At 43.5% G+C, this 16,583-nt stretch overlaps 2 protein-coding genes across 3 annotated transcripts in view; one reads left to right on the top strand and one right to left on the bottom strand.

The window, feature by feature from the left end:
* Positions 1 to 10,513, top strand: part of lama5 (laminin, alpha 5) — a 65,396-nt gene extending 54,883 nt beyond the window's left edge. For both annotated transcript variants that reach the window (XM_035381702.1, XM_035381701.1), the window contains exons 59-80: positions 42 to 227; positions 897 to 1,039; positions 1,292 to 1,471; positions 1,642 to 1,781; positions 1,982 to 2,135; positions 2,308 to 2,441; positions 3,049 to 3,214; positions 3,481 to 3,615; positions 3,903 to 4,054; positions 4,772 to 4,904; positions 5,280 to 5,423; positions 5,709 to 5,839; positions 6,127 to 6,288; positions 6,423 to 6,552; positions 6,933 to 7,090; positions 7,495 to 7,684; positions 7,886 to 8,038; positions 8,537 to 8,696; positions 8,901 to 9,031; positions 9,196 to 9,289; positions 9,418 to 9,537; positions 9,828 to 10,513. In XM_035381702.1, coding sequence (XP_035237593.1) covers positions 42 to 227; positions 897 to 1,039; positions 1,292 to 1,471; positions 1,642 to 1,781; positions 1,982 to 2,135; positions 2,308 to 2,441; positions 3,049 to 3,214; positions 3,481 to 3,615; positions 3,903 to 4,054; positions 4,772 to 4,904; positions 5,280 to 5,423; positions 5,709 to 5,839; positions 6,127 to 6,288; positions 6,423 to 6,552; positions 6,933 to 7,090; positions 7,495 to 7,684; positions 7,886 to 8,038; positions 8,537 to 8,696; positions 8,901 to 9,031; positions 9,196 to 9,289; positions 9,418 to 9,537; positions 9,828 to 9,976 — 3,245 coding nt within the window. In that variant the 3' untranslated portion in view covers positions 9,977 to 10,513. The remainder of the gene's footprint in view (positions 1 to 41; positions 228 to 896; positions 1,040 to 1,291; positions 1,472 to 1,641; positions 1,782 to 1,981; positions 2,136 to 2,307; positions 2,442 to 3,048; positions 3,215 to 3,480; positions 3,616 to 3,902; positions 4,055 to 4,771; positions 4,905 to 5,279; positions 5,424 to 5,708; positions 5,840 to 6,126; positions 6,289 to 6,422; positions 6,553 to 6,932; positions 7,091 to 7,494; positions 7,685 to 7,885; positions 8,039 to 8,536; positions 8,697 to 8,900; positions 9,032 to 9,195; positions 9,290 to 9,417; positions 9,538 to 9,827) is intronic.
* Positions 10,514 to 10,913: 400 nt separating this feature from the next.
* adrm1 (adhesion regulating molecule 1) lies at positions 10,914 to 16,434 on the bottom strand. The gene is made up of 10 exons (XM_035381709.1): positions 16,292 to 16,434; positions 15,094 to 15,321; positions 14,819 to 14,935; positions 14,103 to 14,226; positions 13,624 to 13,710; positions 13,381 to 13,462; positions 12,134 to 12,396; positions 11,599 to 11,756; positions 11,346 to 11,448; positions 10,914 to 11,175 (listed from the first exon to the last, which is right to left on the bottom strand). The coding sequence occupies exons 2-10, from the start codon at positions 15,301 to 15,303 to the stop codon at positions 11,069 to 11,071; spliced, it is 1,251 nt and encodes a 416-aa protein (XP_035237600.1). The 5' UTR covers positions 15,304 to 15,321; positions 16,292 to 16,434; the 3' UTR covers positions 10,914 to 11,068.
* Between the last annotated feature and the right edge of the window lie 149 nt (positions 16,435 to 16,583).

Here is a 16,583-nt window from a genome sequence, read left to right as displayed (position 1 = left end):
GTATCTAAGGAACAGCGATGTGCTTGTGCGTTCTCCTCCAGAGGAGACAGCGAAGGACATTGAGGATGCGAAGCAGGCTGCCGCAGAGGCCAACAGCACCACTGCCCAGGTGCAGGACACGCTCAGCCCCATCAAGAAGCAACTGGATGAGTGGCAGCAGCAGTATGGCGACTCCAACACCACCAACGAGGACATCAACAACGCCTTTATGGAAGCCAACAAATCAGGTCTGCTGGCTTCCATGTGTACCCAATACCGAGCAGCCACAGCAATTAGTTTTCCTTTGCAATGATATGACTTTGGCTTTTACTAAACGAATAACAACTACATAACTCTGGGGAATGTATTTTATGTGTAGACAAAGTCTGTTAATTACGCTGAACTAGAGTTAGATGTCCTGTTTTTTTCTCCTCCAGTAGGTAAAGCATAACACAAGTAAAATTGACAGATAATGGTTTGTTATTTCTGAGGTTTGTTGTTGTAGCCAATCTTGTGTGAGCATGCTGCCTAGTGGTGATGTAATCATTGTCACATTTGCACCACATTGATTGGGTGGACTATATCTATCTGTCTGATAAAATGCACCTGTATCAGCTGTATCCAGTGAGACATATACATATCCAGTAACTTTTTTTTTTTCATGTGGTACTTTAAGCTTGTTTAAAGACTCAAAAACATTTAAAACATGATGTGCATCAATAAATGATGTGTAGTTAATCTAATAATCAGGCTCATTTTAGATATATAACAGTCAACATGTCTTTTTCATAAAGTGAGCCCCATTATTGTATAAATTTGCTCAATATATTGGAAGTGATAAGGCTACAGCTAGGAACCATTGCTTAGTTTCATGACCTGTGTTTGTGTGTACATCATCCTTCTTGTGATGTCTGCAGTCGGATTGCTGGGTGACACTATTCCTCTTCTAATGAAAAAACTGGACAAGCTGCAGAACCGTTCCGCACAGATGCCCAACATCTCCGAGAACATAGACAGGATCCGGCAGCTCATCGCCCAGGCACGCAATGCCGCCAATAAGGTAAGGGCAAGGGGCGGGGCACAGACCGTACTGACCAATGAAGATGAGGAGGAAGGACAAGCAGGAAATGCAGACAGGATGTGTGATAAAGTAAAGGCTTGCCACAGAGTCCATCAGAGAAATCTAAGGCCACAAATCTCAGTGTAGTCTTGCAGAAATCTGTTTCATTTACACATTGGGAAGGTTGAGTTACTCTGTTGAATTCCCCCCATGCCTCTTATCGTGATACGTTTATGCTCGTGTGCATCCCAGGTGAAAGTGCCAGTGAAGTTTAACGGCACCTCAGGTATACAGGTGAGGACGCCCAGTAACCTGGCTGACCTGGCAGCATACAACTCCCTCAAGTTCTACATCACTCTCCCTGAGTCCACCAAGAAAAAGAGGCAGGATGAGAACTCACGCCACTTCATCTTGTACCTCGGCAACAAAAACGTAAGTTTCTCCATTAAAGTTATATTTGCTAGTTCTGCCTGGGGAGTTTTTCATCTTCTCCAAGATCCCTTCATTCTGGCTATCCAGGAATATTGTAAAGAATATAGCTCTGTATAGAACTGAATTATTATTATTATTATTATTATTATTATTATTATTTTGATCTGAAGGCCAGTAAGGAGTTCCTGGGCATGTCACTGGAGGGAAAGAAGCTTCGTTGGGTGTACAATGTGGGCGGAGAAACAGCAGAGGTGACGGTGGACTACAATGTACTATCAGATGGCAATTTCAACAACGTCATCCTGGAGAGGTGGGTGGTATTCATTCTCAGTTTCTGCTTCATTGTAAGTCTCCAATGGCTTATTGGAGACTCATGGTCTGCACCATAAACATCGCCTGCATTATTAACATTACTGTATTGATCATTAGAAGGAAAGGACTCGTTCTGGATTGCTTTCTGGATTGAGATAGATGTAGTTGCATGGTTCATGTTATGGTCTGTTGTTTCAGAATTCTGCAGTATGGGCAAATAGCAATCTCAGATGAAGGTACAGTGAAAAGGGTGACAAAGAGGGACGTGGAGGCAAAAGGAGACAGTGGACTGCTTAATCTGTCTGCAGACGACACGGTCTTCTACGTGGGAGGATATCCTGACTCCTTCACGGTGAGAGTGGACACCAACACCTGTGTTACAGTGTGTGTGTGTGTGTGTGTGTGTCTGTGTGTTTGTGGGTCTGTGCTTGCTTCAGCTTTATGACTCATTCACTTGGCCATCTCTGACAGAATTATGAATTAATTAATATTAATATTTGTTTTTGTTCTTTGCTTCCCCTCAGCCCCCTATAGAGCTTCATCTGCCATTCTTCAAGGGCTGCATGGAGCTGGAGACTCTGAATGAGGAGGTGCTGAGTCTGTACAACTTTGAACAGACCTTCCAGCTAGACACCACTGCAGTCAAGCCATGCGGCCGGTGAGCCCCCCGTACCCCTCCACAACAGCTGGGCTTCACAACAGCACTGCCATGCTCACAGTGAAATGCAGTGGAAGTATACTCGTTAGCCTGTATCAGTTGATAGAATTATTCATGTTATATGTTCCATAATGCAAAATGATCCATGCCAAACAAGTGAAAGTGTATTATTGCGCGCCGATATGACAAAAAAAAGCAAAATAAGCTAAAAAAAAATACTATTTCATAGTATTTTCAAACAATCTAGGTATATTATTCTAATTATTTCTGTTTCCTGGTTTGGCAGTACTGTTTGATAAAGATGGGTTCCCTCTGTGGGATTATAACCTTCTGTCTTGTGAGTTCGAATTGAGTCCATTACCAGATGCACAATTCAAGTATAGCGACTATGGACCAAGAAACAAAGAATTTGAAGTTCAACCATTTTCTGCAAATAAATCATTTCTAACAATCAATTGCACCAGTTAAAAACATCATGAGAGCAAAGCATGAAACTATCTAAGTATTTTTTTAAAATTCAAGATCAGATGACAGTTTAGATTATTATGTTCCTAATGTTTCGTGAATAATGGACAAAATAACATGCTATTTTTTGTTTTGAAAATAGAACAAAGCCAGCCCTGACACAGCAGTGGGTCAACGATGCAGCCTACTTCGATGGCACAGGTTATGCGGAGGTCACACTTAATGTGGAGGGAGACAGCAGAAGACGCTTTGAACAGGAAGTCAGAGTGCTCTCACACAATGGCATTCTTATGCTGCTGCTTGACCAAGTAAGTTTTGGTTCTCAGTGCTGAAACTCAATGCTGTACCCACACCTAACTCAAGCTGTGTATTGTAATGTACTCGCATTAATAATGAAATTTGTGCTAATAAACTGACATTTGATTAGGCAATAAGAGTAGAAAATACTGTGGGGAAAATGTATGGCATTTGCCCATGTATTGACACTCGTCACTTGCTTGTGTAAGTGGCTCCAGCTGCCTGGCTCGTTGCCTTATGAACTGTTTAAGTGTGATATTTCGGTTTGTGCCCTCAGGACCGGTTTTTGTGTCTGGCTGTCCATGGGGGACTGCTGAAGGTCTTTTACAACTTTGCAGAAGAGATGAAAGAGGCAGAGCCAAGCAGAAATACTATGGAACACATCAGCATCAGTGGTGGACAGACCAAATCAGTAAGACATGCACTATTATCACTGTCATCACCCTCATATTGCTGCAATTTAATCTTCATCTTGTGCATGGCATACAAGGCAAGAAAAGCATTTTTAAAGGGTTTCATAACTGGCAGAGTACAGCAGTGTGGAGTAATTGGTGGATTAGTCATGACGGTCAAAGTATCAGATCTAGCTTCATTACCCAGGTATTTTAAAATAATTACAGCTGAGACAAGTCTCTGATAAAACTAGATGACGACTCAGAAGGTACGTATGCTAAGACTCTCCATCTTTTCGGTGTCTAGCTGGACGTCATCATCCTTTACCACTCCACCAAGCGGCTGATGGTGAGGATCAACAGGTTGACGGTGTACACTATTATCCCGAAAGAGGGGATGCCCCTATTCCGTGACCGCTACTACCTGGGAGGAGTCCCCAAAGAGAAAATACCAGAAAGGTACACAGTGGCAACGGACTCTGCAGAATATGTCCCTGGTCAAATGCTCCTAAATGCACATTTCCCTTTGCAGATACACTATGTGATATGGCAGTTCTGACTCAGTTTAGATGAGTGATTTAAAGGTCTTAAGCCATTTTCATTTGTCTTAATTATCAGTCATGTCAATTATGTGAATTATCCATTCATGTGTAATTCCAAAGCTTTACTCATCTTAATGTCTCATTTTGAAGGATTGTCTTTTATCACTTCATGTTAAAGCTTTAAGTGCAATGCCCAATGAAGTCTATCATGAGCATTTTAACTGCAGAATCTGCACAGAGCAGAATCCATTTTTCCATAACTTTAGATAATCTGTAAATATTAGAGAATGTTTCACAACTTTAAATGAGGAAAAATAATCCTATCAAATTGGAATTAATTAGCTATACATATTTGTGAATTAATTGCTTCATTGTTAATCAAGGCCAAAAATGTTAATATGTTATAGGTAATTATTGGTTCAAATGTAGGGTTTCCACCTCATTTATTTCCAGATCACAAGCTGCCAATCATAGTCATACATTTTCCAACCTGGTTTTAACCATAATTGTACTTACTAAACCAATAATAATAGTACAGTACAATTCTTCAGTAGCAGGAAAGACCAGCCACAAACTGTATTAAACAACTGAAGTGAAACTCCAATGAACTGAACCACATGTTTCTTTTGGACAGCTTGAAGACCCTGTTCCCTGATCAAGTCTCCATCAAAGGTTGCTTCAGGAACATCAAAGCCCAAGACTCCTACATAGACATAAAGAGGATGAACAGCTCTGGAGTCAGCTATGGCTGCTCATCTGACCTCCTGGTGAGAACTGTTTTTTTTTTTTGTCCCTGTGCTCCTACTGCATCCCTACCACAGACAGGGTAGGTCCTGTTGTGCATTCATCTGTAAGTTTGCTTTGATGTACACGGCAGTTATGGGTACATCAGAAGTTGTCTTCTGGTGGCTTCATACAATGAAGATGAAATACATCTAATGGTTATCATTTTATCAGTGATAATGTATATAATTCTATCAATGATCTAACACTATGCCTACCCCACTGTAAAAACAGCCAGCTGTTTTCTCCTTATATTTAGGAATTACTATCACAATATATTAATATATTTTCTTACTTTTGCCATCTTTGAAACTATGATTTGGCCATCCGTAACTTTGTTCTGTCTGGCATGTTTTCAGGTCTCACGGGAAGCATACTTCTCTGGAGCTGGGTACCTGGGCCTGGGCCTGGACAACCTCCCGAACTTACAGTCTAACTTCTATGCTGGGCTGGGCTTTAGAACAGACCAGAAGAACGGGCTCATGCTCCACCACGTGGCTGAGGTTCGTCACAATCCGTGTCGGTCATCGCCATCGTCATCATCACTGTATTCTGCTGAACAGGCAAAGCATTTCACGTGCAGTTGAAGTATTACTAAACCAGGGAGAAGTATTACTAAACTACAGGTAGTGGTGTGGAGTCGTGGTTAGGGCACTCATTTAGCTTATTCAACAGTTGAGGGTCTTGATGTTTGGAATGCTGTGGATGGCACTGTGACATCACATGCAGACCTCTTAGTATTGATTGTCGGCCCAAGTTTAGGACTATCGTCTTTCTTGTCCTTACAGGATGGAGTGTGCCAGGTTCTCCTTGACAGGGGGCATGTGGTGGTGAGAGCCGGGAGCAAGGAAGTTAAGACTCCCAAGACCTACAATGATGCCAACAGCCATTATGTGACTCTGTATAGCAACAGCCAAGGGTAGGGTGGATATTCAGGAGAATAATAATTTTAATAGGATTTTATTCATTGAAAGGCTTAATCTTTTGTTTTGATATCTACCTGAGGAATTGAAAAATTGACTTTGAAAGTTTTTATTATATTTTGTTAAAATTCTTAATGAAAAATAACAACAGCCTTCCTCTGTATTGAGTATATTTAGCAATTATTTAATCATTTAGACTAGTAATTAGGATCTATTAGACTAGTAGTAGGGAACTCAGAGATACAAATGATCAGTGACCTGTGCTTGTGTGTCCCCTGCTCAGGCTGCGTGTGTATGTGGATGACATGTTGGAGAGTTCAGAGCGGGCTTCTGCGGCCAGCCCTGCCTCAGCTGTGCCAGTCAAAAGCGTGTACCTGGGGGGCACCCCTGAGGATGTGGGCGTGGCCAACCTCTCTGGCTGTGTCAGCAACCTGTTCATCAAACAGTAAGTGAGAGAGCTGGATATTGGGTGGAGAAAGAGAGCAGAATCCAGAGAGAGGGATAACGTAGGGTAAGATCTGTTTTGTGAAGAGCGAGTAAAACAGAGGATTCATTCTCACCTCGATTTTAACATCACAGCATCAGCACAGAGGCTCCTCAGATGGTGGTGAACCTGCTGAAGTCGAAGGAGAATGTTAATGTGCCACTGAACTGCCCCGCAGCCAAAGGGCCACAGAAAGTGCTGGCCTCCTCTCGAGTTCAAAAGAAGGTAAAAAACCTGCTGTTCCAACTGCCTCCCATTCACCAAATAACGTGGTGTATTTCAGTCATGTGTTGTACGTGTTCAGGATTTTTTGTCCGTTTATGCCATAAATATTGGTTTCTAAAGTTTCTAACCCTAGAACATATTTGGAACAAGTACAAGCCACAGTTAGTTATCTGTTCTGTATAACCTGGGCTTTTTTCTTCACAAGTTTTATGTGAATACTTTGGATGATGACATCTCTGCATGCCACTGTGATCTCTCTGTACCTCCATCCCACTGTTAGTTAACAGCCTTTTAGCTTCAACTCGTAGATGCCTTGTTGTGGGCCAGTTTCACGGGTCGTGACCCGAAACTGACACGGCTGTCCTCCTCACGGTCTCCAGGGGAGGAACCGGAAGCCGCAGAGCAGCTCACGGAACCGCAGTGCGAGGGGCTCTTGCCAGGGCGAGCTGTCCGCCCATGATGCCGACGCACTTCAGTTCAGCGGCTCCTCACACAGCTACCTGAAGTTCGACTCCCTCCCAGAGGCCTTCAGGAAGACGTGAGTTCTGAAAAGCATTTATATATATATATACTAGTATATTAGTCAGCACCACCCCCATCTGCTGCTCTCTGAACATATTGCTGATATATTTTACCTGTCATGCTATCTTCGCATTTTGGGTATGCTTGGCATATGTGGTTTTTTATCAATATGGTTAACTACCATTTAAACTTTCTGCAAGCAGTTTTTTTTTATTCTATAAACCAAGCTGAGATAGTCTGAGTGAAATGATAGTAATGAGTAAAAGTTTCTCTCCATGTAGTGACAGACTGCTAATATATTTCCCTGGGAGCAGATAAATTATTCCCTATTCACCACAAATCAGTGTCAGGTTGTTTTAGTTCTTCATTGGTGTGTGGATTGGGCAGGCATCTTATTCCTTGCATTTTTCTCACCTTCAGACCGCACTTCTCTATGGGTGTACGTGTGAACTCCTCGGATGGGCTGGTCTTTTATGTGTCCGGGGAGAAAGGCGGCGTTTCCATGACGCTGTCGGTCTCTGGTGGCCACTTCCTCCTGTTTATCGACGGTGGGCGGAGAAAGGCCAGCATTCGCAGCCGCAAGAAGTACAACGACAACCAGTGGCACACGGTAGGCACCCAGCACCATGGAAGACTCCAGAATCAGGGTGTACTGACTCTAATCACCATTTTAGATTGACGAGATGCAAAGTGGCAGTAACACTGTTGGTGTGAGGTCTTTTAATGGCTTAAGCATATGATCCAGAATAAAAGGCATTGGTGATAGTTGCTGTTTGTGTGTGTTTAACCATCTGTATTTATGTCGCTTTAGGTCTTTGTGAGGAGGGAGGGGGAGAAAGCCATCCTGGTGGTGGATGGCATTAATGTGCATTCCAAGAAGGTGCCTAATGGGGAGAAGAGCCCTCTCAGACCCCCTCTGTACATCGGGGGCCTTCCCCCTAGCCTGTCCAGCTCAGCTCACACGGTACGGCGCAGTCACATTCAGCATGAACTGCTGGATTGAAACTGTAAACATACTCCAGCTTTAATGCTAGGGGAAGCAATTTATTTAAAACATCACTTCACATCCACTACCACACATGGGAAAATTGCAGAAATTACCTTCACAGATACAATGACACAAACCTGCAGAAAGCACAGAGAAGTGTATTTCCTTTAACTAATGCCTAGTGCCTGTAAAACATGATATATGCATATGTTTTTAATATTCCATCGGATCTTATGTGTGGTTTTATTATCTTTTAAGAAGTTGAAGCTCTACTGTGAATAACCTGTGTATTTTTTGGAAAATTACTGTTCCTTTAGCCGCAGACTAAAGTAATTCTGTTGCATGGGTGGTCTGGTCCATGATACAAAGAATTATTATATAGCCTCATGTAATTTAATACAGAGTTTTTCCAGGACACCTTTCAGTGTGTCAGGGTGTGCAGTTCTGAATGTGAGGGTGTCTGTGCTACTGCAGGCCCCTGCTGAAGGAGGCTTTGCCGGCTGTATCAGGGATGTGAGGCTGAATGAGGAGCCTCTGGGCAGCCCCTCTCAGGCCATGGGCGTGGTGCCCTGCTTCCAGGACGGACTGCAACCAGGGGTCTACTTCTCCAGCCAGGGGGGGCACCTCTCCATTGGTGAGCTGGAGGTTTTTTTTCTTCCCAAAAGTTTTCCAGTTTACGTAAGGCAGTCAGTGATACTTTGGCTTCAACTTTCCTATCAGGTGTTGAGCTTTGGCGTGGGTCATGCCTGTGCATGTGCACGTTTTACTAGGAAATGTTGGAAGAATGTTGGGCCCGTTACGGCAGTCTGCTGAGGCCCCTCCCCCTTCTCTTTTTCAGATGAGGCCCTAATGGTGGGGCGGGACCTGGAGATCCTGCTGGAGGTGCGACCTGTGTCTGACTCCGGGCTGCTACTGCACGCTGGAGGGCAGACGGGCCTACAGCTCAGCCTGTACCTGAACCAGGGAGAGGTACGAACCAAACTGCGCTTTAGCAAACCTTCAGACGTCAACTTGGTTAAAATACTTCATGCACTCTATAAGCTTCTTACAAGTTTTATTAGTTACCAGCTTTGCTTTTTATGAAATATTTGCGATAAAGATGTAGATACGACAGTATTGTTGTTCACCTGTAGGTGACTGTGCTGGCGAATAATGGGAACGGAGAATTCTCTGCGTCCTTCACACCAGAAGGGTCACTGTGCAATGGGCGCTGGCACAGCATCGGAAGTGAGTATAAGTCAGCCGTTAAACTTGTAGGCAGATATAATTCCCAAGCCAAAGTGTTCAGTGATTAATAGATTTAGTCTTCGGTTGATGTTGGTTGTGGTCTCATTTCTTGTGTTGTTGTGATCCAGTCGTGAAGAAAAGCAACGTGATCCAGCTGGATGTGGACACAGGCAGCGAGCACGGCATTGGCCCAAAGAAGAGCCGCCCGTCGGGAGGCAAAGAAACAGTTTACCTGGGAGGAGCACCAGGTCAGTTCCACTCTTATTTATTAAGGGGACAACCCAGGCTGGAGTCTTATTTATTTTTTTTAACTCATCATAAATGGCAAGTTTAAAAAATACGGTGGGAGCTTTCATCTTCACAAAATGCTTCACTGATAGTATATGAGAATTACCTCACAATTACCTCAGTAACTCTTAAAACCAGAAAGAGGTCCCATAATTTATTCTCACTGCGCGAGCAAGAATGTGATGCGGAGAAATCGTTCTCGCGCTTTGGTCACAGTTCTTGGAAATAACCGTTTTCTGTCTCTCTGCAGATACTGTGGACGTCCCCGGCCTACCTCCCTCCTTGCCCTCTTTTCACGGTTGTGTGCGAAGGGTAGTGATCAACCAGAGAGCCACGGTTCTGAGCAAGCCCCTGTCCCTGCATGGAGCTGTGGGGACACACGGCTGCCCCCTCATGTAGCCGCTGCACACCAGCCCGACTCAGAAGACCTTCCCTACACGTTACATTCCTGGGTGGTGGGCTTACTTTCAATAGATAATTTAAACAGATATTTATGAATATGATTTTTTTTATTTTAAATTTAAAACATTTTTTTTTCCACCAGCCCAATGTCTTATTCAAGCACATCTATAACCTGGACAAGATTGACACGATATAAATCCTCAAGGATTTGATTTTCATCATCATCTAGCTGTCCAGTGTTGCACCATTCTATGGAAAATTAAAGGGTCCAAAATCTTAAATCTTGCTAAATGTGACAGTACATCACATTTGGGACTAAAGTAAGATCCACGTGTATTTTATTGGAATCGCACCTTTTGTTTGTTTTTGTCTGTGGTATTATGGGAACAATATTATCTGAGAATTTTTACAACCAAACAAATATTGGTATGCCATTTGTACTTCACTAAGAAATTCGAAATGATCCCCAACAAATTATACTTTTGTAAACAAGTTTTAAGGGCATCAATAAAGTTTTCTTTGGGAGAAATTCAATATGTTTTGCAATGTCTATCACAGGGATCAAATGCAGAGTTGCAGTTAACAGTACATTGGTGTTGACAGTGGGATTTTGGCCTCCAGAGTTGACATTTGGCACCACTGCAATTTACTGACAATGTGACAAATACGGAATGCACTTCAATACATTAAAATACTACTCTTGAATTATATCCACCAGGAAAAATATTTTTCCTGCTGTTTTTCCCACACAACTATTGTAAGTGAGGTGAACACATGCAAATGCAGCGTAAAAGTGGCTTCAATGTCCTTGGAATCTGTACTTCACTATAAAGGACTGCTAAAGTTGCCATTTGTAGGATGCTATTCATATTCAAAAACACTGATATTAGCCCATTCATTAAGGACAACTTCCCACAGTGAACAAGAAAAATAATGGCATTTCATTAAAGATTTATTTGTGCCTGCTTGTTAACATACATAACGAAAGGGAAGATCAGTTTCCATAGAGACGCACCTTGTCTAGCGAAAGCACTACGGTAGAGTAACAAAATGTGATACAGGGGAAAAAGCGCTAAAATTTCAGATATCCTAATCCAGACTCATGTCTTCCTCATCGTCCTTCTTGTCTTTGGAATCCCCTCCTTCATCTGCCTTGCCTTCTCCTCCTTCCATGGCTTTGGCGAAAGCTTCCACATCTGAGGAGAAACCGAAGATTAACCCTCATCTTGTCCATAAACCTCTCATTCTGGAGAGACGGCAGCTTTGTTTCCACTGAGAGACAGATTGTGTGGTTGTGTGTGGGTGTGCTTGGTTGTGCGCGTATGCGCTCGTGTGTAACAGCACAATAAGCCAGCTGGCTGTTTACCTCCTTTGTTGGCTGCGTCCACGGCCTCTGTGGGCAGGCCGAACTGGTTCATTAGAGGCCCCAGCTGTCCGGATGCCAGTGCACTGCTGAACATGCTCATGGCCTGGAGCAGGAGAGAGATTTACTTATTTACACCACCTATGTGCACAGCTCAGGGTCCCAGTGCCAGTGTCACACGCACGTAGGCAACAGCTCCTCAAACGGGCACGTGCTGTGAGTGAGAATGGGAGAATGAGGAGGGCCTATACTGCACCTGCTGGAACTGCGGGGACGTGAGCGTGTTCTGAATCTCGTCAGCACTCTGCGGCAGGGACTCCCCAGAGGGCAGGTAAGGCAGGAGCCTCTGCTGCACCTCGGCATTGGCCAGGATGGGGGCCATGATCTCAGGGGTCAGCACACTGGCCAGGTCCACTGAAGAAAGAAACAATCACTCAGTACAAAACAATGCCATTTCATTCTGTTCTATAAAACTAACCTACAGTGCCTAGGTACATGTTCTAGGTTAATGCCATCTGCTTCGTAATAAAGCAAGTCAAAATACTTTCTTATACAAATGAAATATTAATAGAATTTAAATTAATCTTATTTTTCTCCATATGCTGTTTGGCATAAATATAAGAGTTTCAGTTTTTTTTTTATCCACAACCTGTGAAACTATAACCAGAAGGTCATAAAAAAACCAATGTGATATCACAAAGAATTGAGCCTGTGTATGGCGTGAGCCTGTGTATGGCATGTGGCTGTTGGCTTCTGTGCAGTGCTGCAGTACTACAGGTCAGAGCCCTTACCTCCCTGGGCTCCAGCCGCCACTGCAGGCACATTCATGGTGGCCAGAATGCTCTGGAGGTCACTCAGCTGGATGGGCTGTGTGGGGCTGGTAGCAGTGGGCGCTAGCGGGGCCGCCGGCGCCGCCGGGGTGGTGGGGGTGACGGTGGGGGACGTGGCGGTGGTGGCAGCCGGTGTGATGGGCGTGGTGGGCGCCTGGGCGGAGCTGATACGGGTCGTCCCGGAGCCAGAGGAAGGGGTGACCGCAGCGGACTGACTGCGGGAGCTAGCAGGGGACACGAGGTTAGCGTGCGGTCAGAAGGACCGCAGCAGACTGACTGCGGGAGCTAGCAGGAGACACGAGGTTAGCACGCGGTCAGAAGGACCGCAGCGGACTGACTGCGGGAGCTAGCAGGAGACACGAGGTTAGCACGCGGTCAGAAGGACCGCAGCGGACTGACTGCGGGAGCTAGCAGGGGACACGAGGTTAACGCGCGGTCAGAAGGACCGCAGCAGACTGACTGCGGGAGCTAGCAGGGGACATGAGGTTAGCGCGCGGTCAGAAGGACCGCAGCAGACTGACTGCGGGAGCTAGCAGGGGACACGAGGTTAGCGTGCGGTCAGAAGGACCGCAGCAGGGGAAGACAGCACTGTACAGACATACAGATTTTTAAAAATGATTTTCAAGAACGTAAAATATAAATTAGGTTTTACTTTACTAAAAGCTGGTGATAGCTAGCTCAATACAAAGGCTAGCAAAGCAGTAAAATCAAACTAATTATGCAGATGACAGAACCTGCTAGGTGTGGTGTGGTACAGAATCATTAAGGTTATTCTGCTAAAGCAATGGTGCATAAGCATTATGTTGATTTAACAGTGGCAACTTCAATTTATGGCAAAATTATCAAAACCACAATAAAAAATAATTAACAAATATTCACTTATGACCATGCAAGAGATTTTGTTTTTGGTAGCAAGGATTTTGACTCAAACCTATTTTTAATAAAATTAAAGTTCCGATGGGAAAATTTAAATACTTAAATAGGCTAATGTATCATAAGAGGAACAGAACAATCTTAATTCTATAGAAAGGAGAAGAGGCAGGTTCAGCATAAAGAAGACCGGGGTGCTGTGTTCCTAAAAGCGGATGACACATCATTTTATAAATTTCTACTGTGCAATGGCTAGCAGCATCAATCGCAGGTAACTATTGTTCAGTATAACTACACAAGCAATCCTGTGTGTAAATAAAGTGTGTTCTGTGTGGTACCTTGAAGAAGAGCTGCTGGTAGCAGGTCCTCCACTTCCCAGCAGGCTGGCCAGCCCTGGCCCTGCCAATGCCCCCAGACCACCTGCAACACATAGAGGGATACATTATTCCATGACACAAAAAAGCTGATCCAGTCCAGACTTCTGCCACCTCCCAACGTCTTTGTTGAGTTAGTTTTTTTTCCTACTGAACTCTACCTTCAAACAGGGGCATATGACTTCTAAAGGGAAGCTGATCACTCACCAAGTCCTCCCAGCCCAGTTGGTCCAATCAGCTGCATCAGTTGGTTATGACTCATATTACCCAGAAGGCTCTGCAGCCCACCCTCACCTATAAATGTAAGAAATGCAAAGCCATTAATAAAAGAAAGGGAAAATGCTATAGTACCTTACATGATTAAAACATACAGGAAGTTCTGTAAACGTTTGAACCTAAAAATAATCAAGCACAAAACTAAAATGCAATTCTTCTTGATGCTCAAAGCTTTTTTTAAATAAATTACCTGGCCAAGATATAATAAAAAATAAAAATTTATATTACATGTTGTACACCTGGGTTTAGTCTGATTTATTCATTGCAAACTATTAATCTGTTTGAAAGGCAGGTAAAAACTTAATGGCCTGGCATTTTGAATATGCAGATTTCTGAAAGCCAGTGCAACCTCTGGCAGTGTGCTAAGGTTAATACTGCCAGCCTGTGGTGGCAGCGTTCTGCTGACTCACCTCCAAGAGCAGAGAGCTCGTGACTCCCGCTGCCCCCACTCCCCAGTGCCCCGGGCATGGGAGGGTTGTTCAGGTACTCGTTCACTTTTCGGCAGTACTCCTCGTCCTTGTCCGTTTTCGGCTCCTGGGACACAGCAGCGGCAGACGCGGGTCATGACACTACAAAGGCCTGTACCACTCTGTACTACTGCCAAGCCATAGCCACAAGCAGCAAACAGCGATTTGACCTCTTTCACTTACAGCAAGGTTTTAGAGCAAAAACCTTTCTTCCTTCGGTCATCACAGCAGGGAATGAACAGATCATTGGTTTCCTATAAATGTTTGCACCACATCATTTAAGTAAAATATAAGGTGTACATCATTATGAATTGTTACCATTAAATTGCACTGCATATGAAAAGGACATATATTCCTGGGGGATAATGTGGTGTACTGGTCAGGAATGATGTTTGTAATCCAAAAGTTCAAATGGCACTTTTGAGAAAGCCATTTTATTAAAATTGCTTCCATGAAACAGTATTCAATTTAGTGCAAATTTGAAATACAGACTATGCATCCAAACCAGGACTGTCTTACGCTCATGGTTTTGTATATTCTCACATGTATCCAGGTAATCATATAGCCACTGAAAAACTAATGAGTGAATATTCTCACAAAGTGTAATTTGACTGGCCTAAATCCCACTGTAGGTGAAGGGAATTCCATCCTTTTCTTACCTGCATCCAGAAGAAAAGCCTTTTGGATCCAGCTTTGAACTTCAGCACATAAACTCGTCCTGTAGTGCACTGGTTAACCCTCTTGAACTCACAGTCATCAGGGAAAATGATCAGATCCTGCACAAAGACAGACAGAGATCACACACATGCACTGCAACCCTCGGGTGAGTAGGCACAAATGCAGTTTTAAGCTACGGGCATCCGGCTGACAGGCCAACAATCTGCACGGAGGCATTTGGATATTTATAGGCACTTTCATTGAAGTGGCTGCTTACATCATCGACATTTCCTGACGTCCTGTCCTTCCAGCAGAAGTGAATGAGGGAGTCGTCGGTCTGCTGGATGTACACCAAGCCTTTGCGCTTGTCCGGCGTCACCGTGCTGCCTTTAAGCGTCATCTTACCGGCTCTGAATTCCACCAGGTATTTGCTAGAGGAACCGCGAGACCCGGACACCAAACTGGGAAATAGTGCTCCGGACGACATTCTGGAAAGAGCTTCCTTCTTCACAGCAAAACATAACAGAAAAGAAAATCACTATTAAGAAGGAAAGACACGTTTGCAGATAATCAAAACCGTATACTTGAGCTTATACAATGTAAATACCGAGGACTGCTTCTGAGACAGGCAAAAATTACATGACTTCACAAGAACCTCGTCAGAGGAGGCTACTGAATACTTATTTAAATCTCATAGTATTCTACACTTAAATCACACATTTATAGGACCCTTAGCTATTATGATAACTAACCATGTTCATATTAAGAGTTGAACAAGACGGAACTGTTAACCCGGAAGTGACAACTATGATCAACGCGAAAACGTATGTGTAGCACAGCTCATCGCAAATAATCGGCGAGGCCTGATACAATTTCAGTATTTATTTTCAGTGTCGATGTAGAATGTAAATCGTACTGTTTTACGTTACATTTGCGCAAACGATTGTAGCGTCCTTCACACAATACTTATAGTAGTGATTTTAATTTACATAGCAAACATTTAATTATATGTTTCGAGATGAAACACTATTTCATCTCGGAAGACGAAACCTTCAAAGAAAGGTCTGGGATAGTTGCTCACTCGGTATGAGCAACATGCCATATCCCTCCTCATAATGGCTTTCTGGCTAACTTACCGAGCTACCTATGTCTGTTTTTTTCTATTCAACCATCTTTTCTGGTCTCCTAACGTAACCTAATGGAAACATGTTCATTCAACGACGTCTCGTAAAAAAACAAGTCCATCATAAAAACGTTACTACCATGACTATAGCTTGCTAATGTTAACCCAAATATCTAGCTAGGTAGCGTTAGCCCACTGATGAAATAGGTTGAACCAGCTACGACATAAAATACGAATTACGTCGAATATCGTTTCATCTAACGCTACATATGAAAAGATTAAACCTAATATGACAGATAAGTAGCAACTGACATTTTTGTTTCCTTTTAAGCGTGAATATTTACAACATTACCTCCTTATTTGATGTCTTTTCTGCTGGACGCCAACAAGTTTCTGCCGCAGGAACAAGAAGGAAGTCTTCCTGCAGTACACCCGTGTTTAGTGATTGGCTATATCTTGGGCAATGCAGCCTTCTGGTTGGCGAAAAGGACAATCAATCTTTTTCACTGCGCCTCTTTAAAACTTACGTTTGGTTGAGAGCATTTGCTGTGTCATAGAACTCATTTGCGCAGACTCCAACTAATTTCGCAAACCGTGTAATGTAATAAACAGCATGCTTATGTTTATTCAAAGTAGTTGTATTA

Source organism: Anguilla anguilla, chromosome 11, assembly GCF_013347855.1.
Source record: "Anguilla anguilla isolate fAngAng1 chromosome 11, fAngAng1.pri, whole genome shotgun sequence".
In the NCBI taxonomy this organism is placed as follows: domain Eukaryota; kingdom Metazoa; phylum Chordata; class Actinopteri; order Anguilliformes; family Anguillidae; genus Anguilla; species Anguilla anguilla.
The sequence above is the reverse complement of the archived record's forward strand: the minus strand, read 5'-3'. Positions and strand labels throughout refer to the sequence as shown.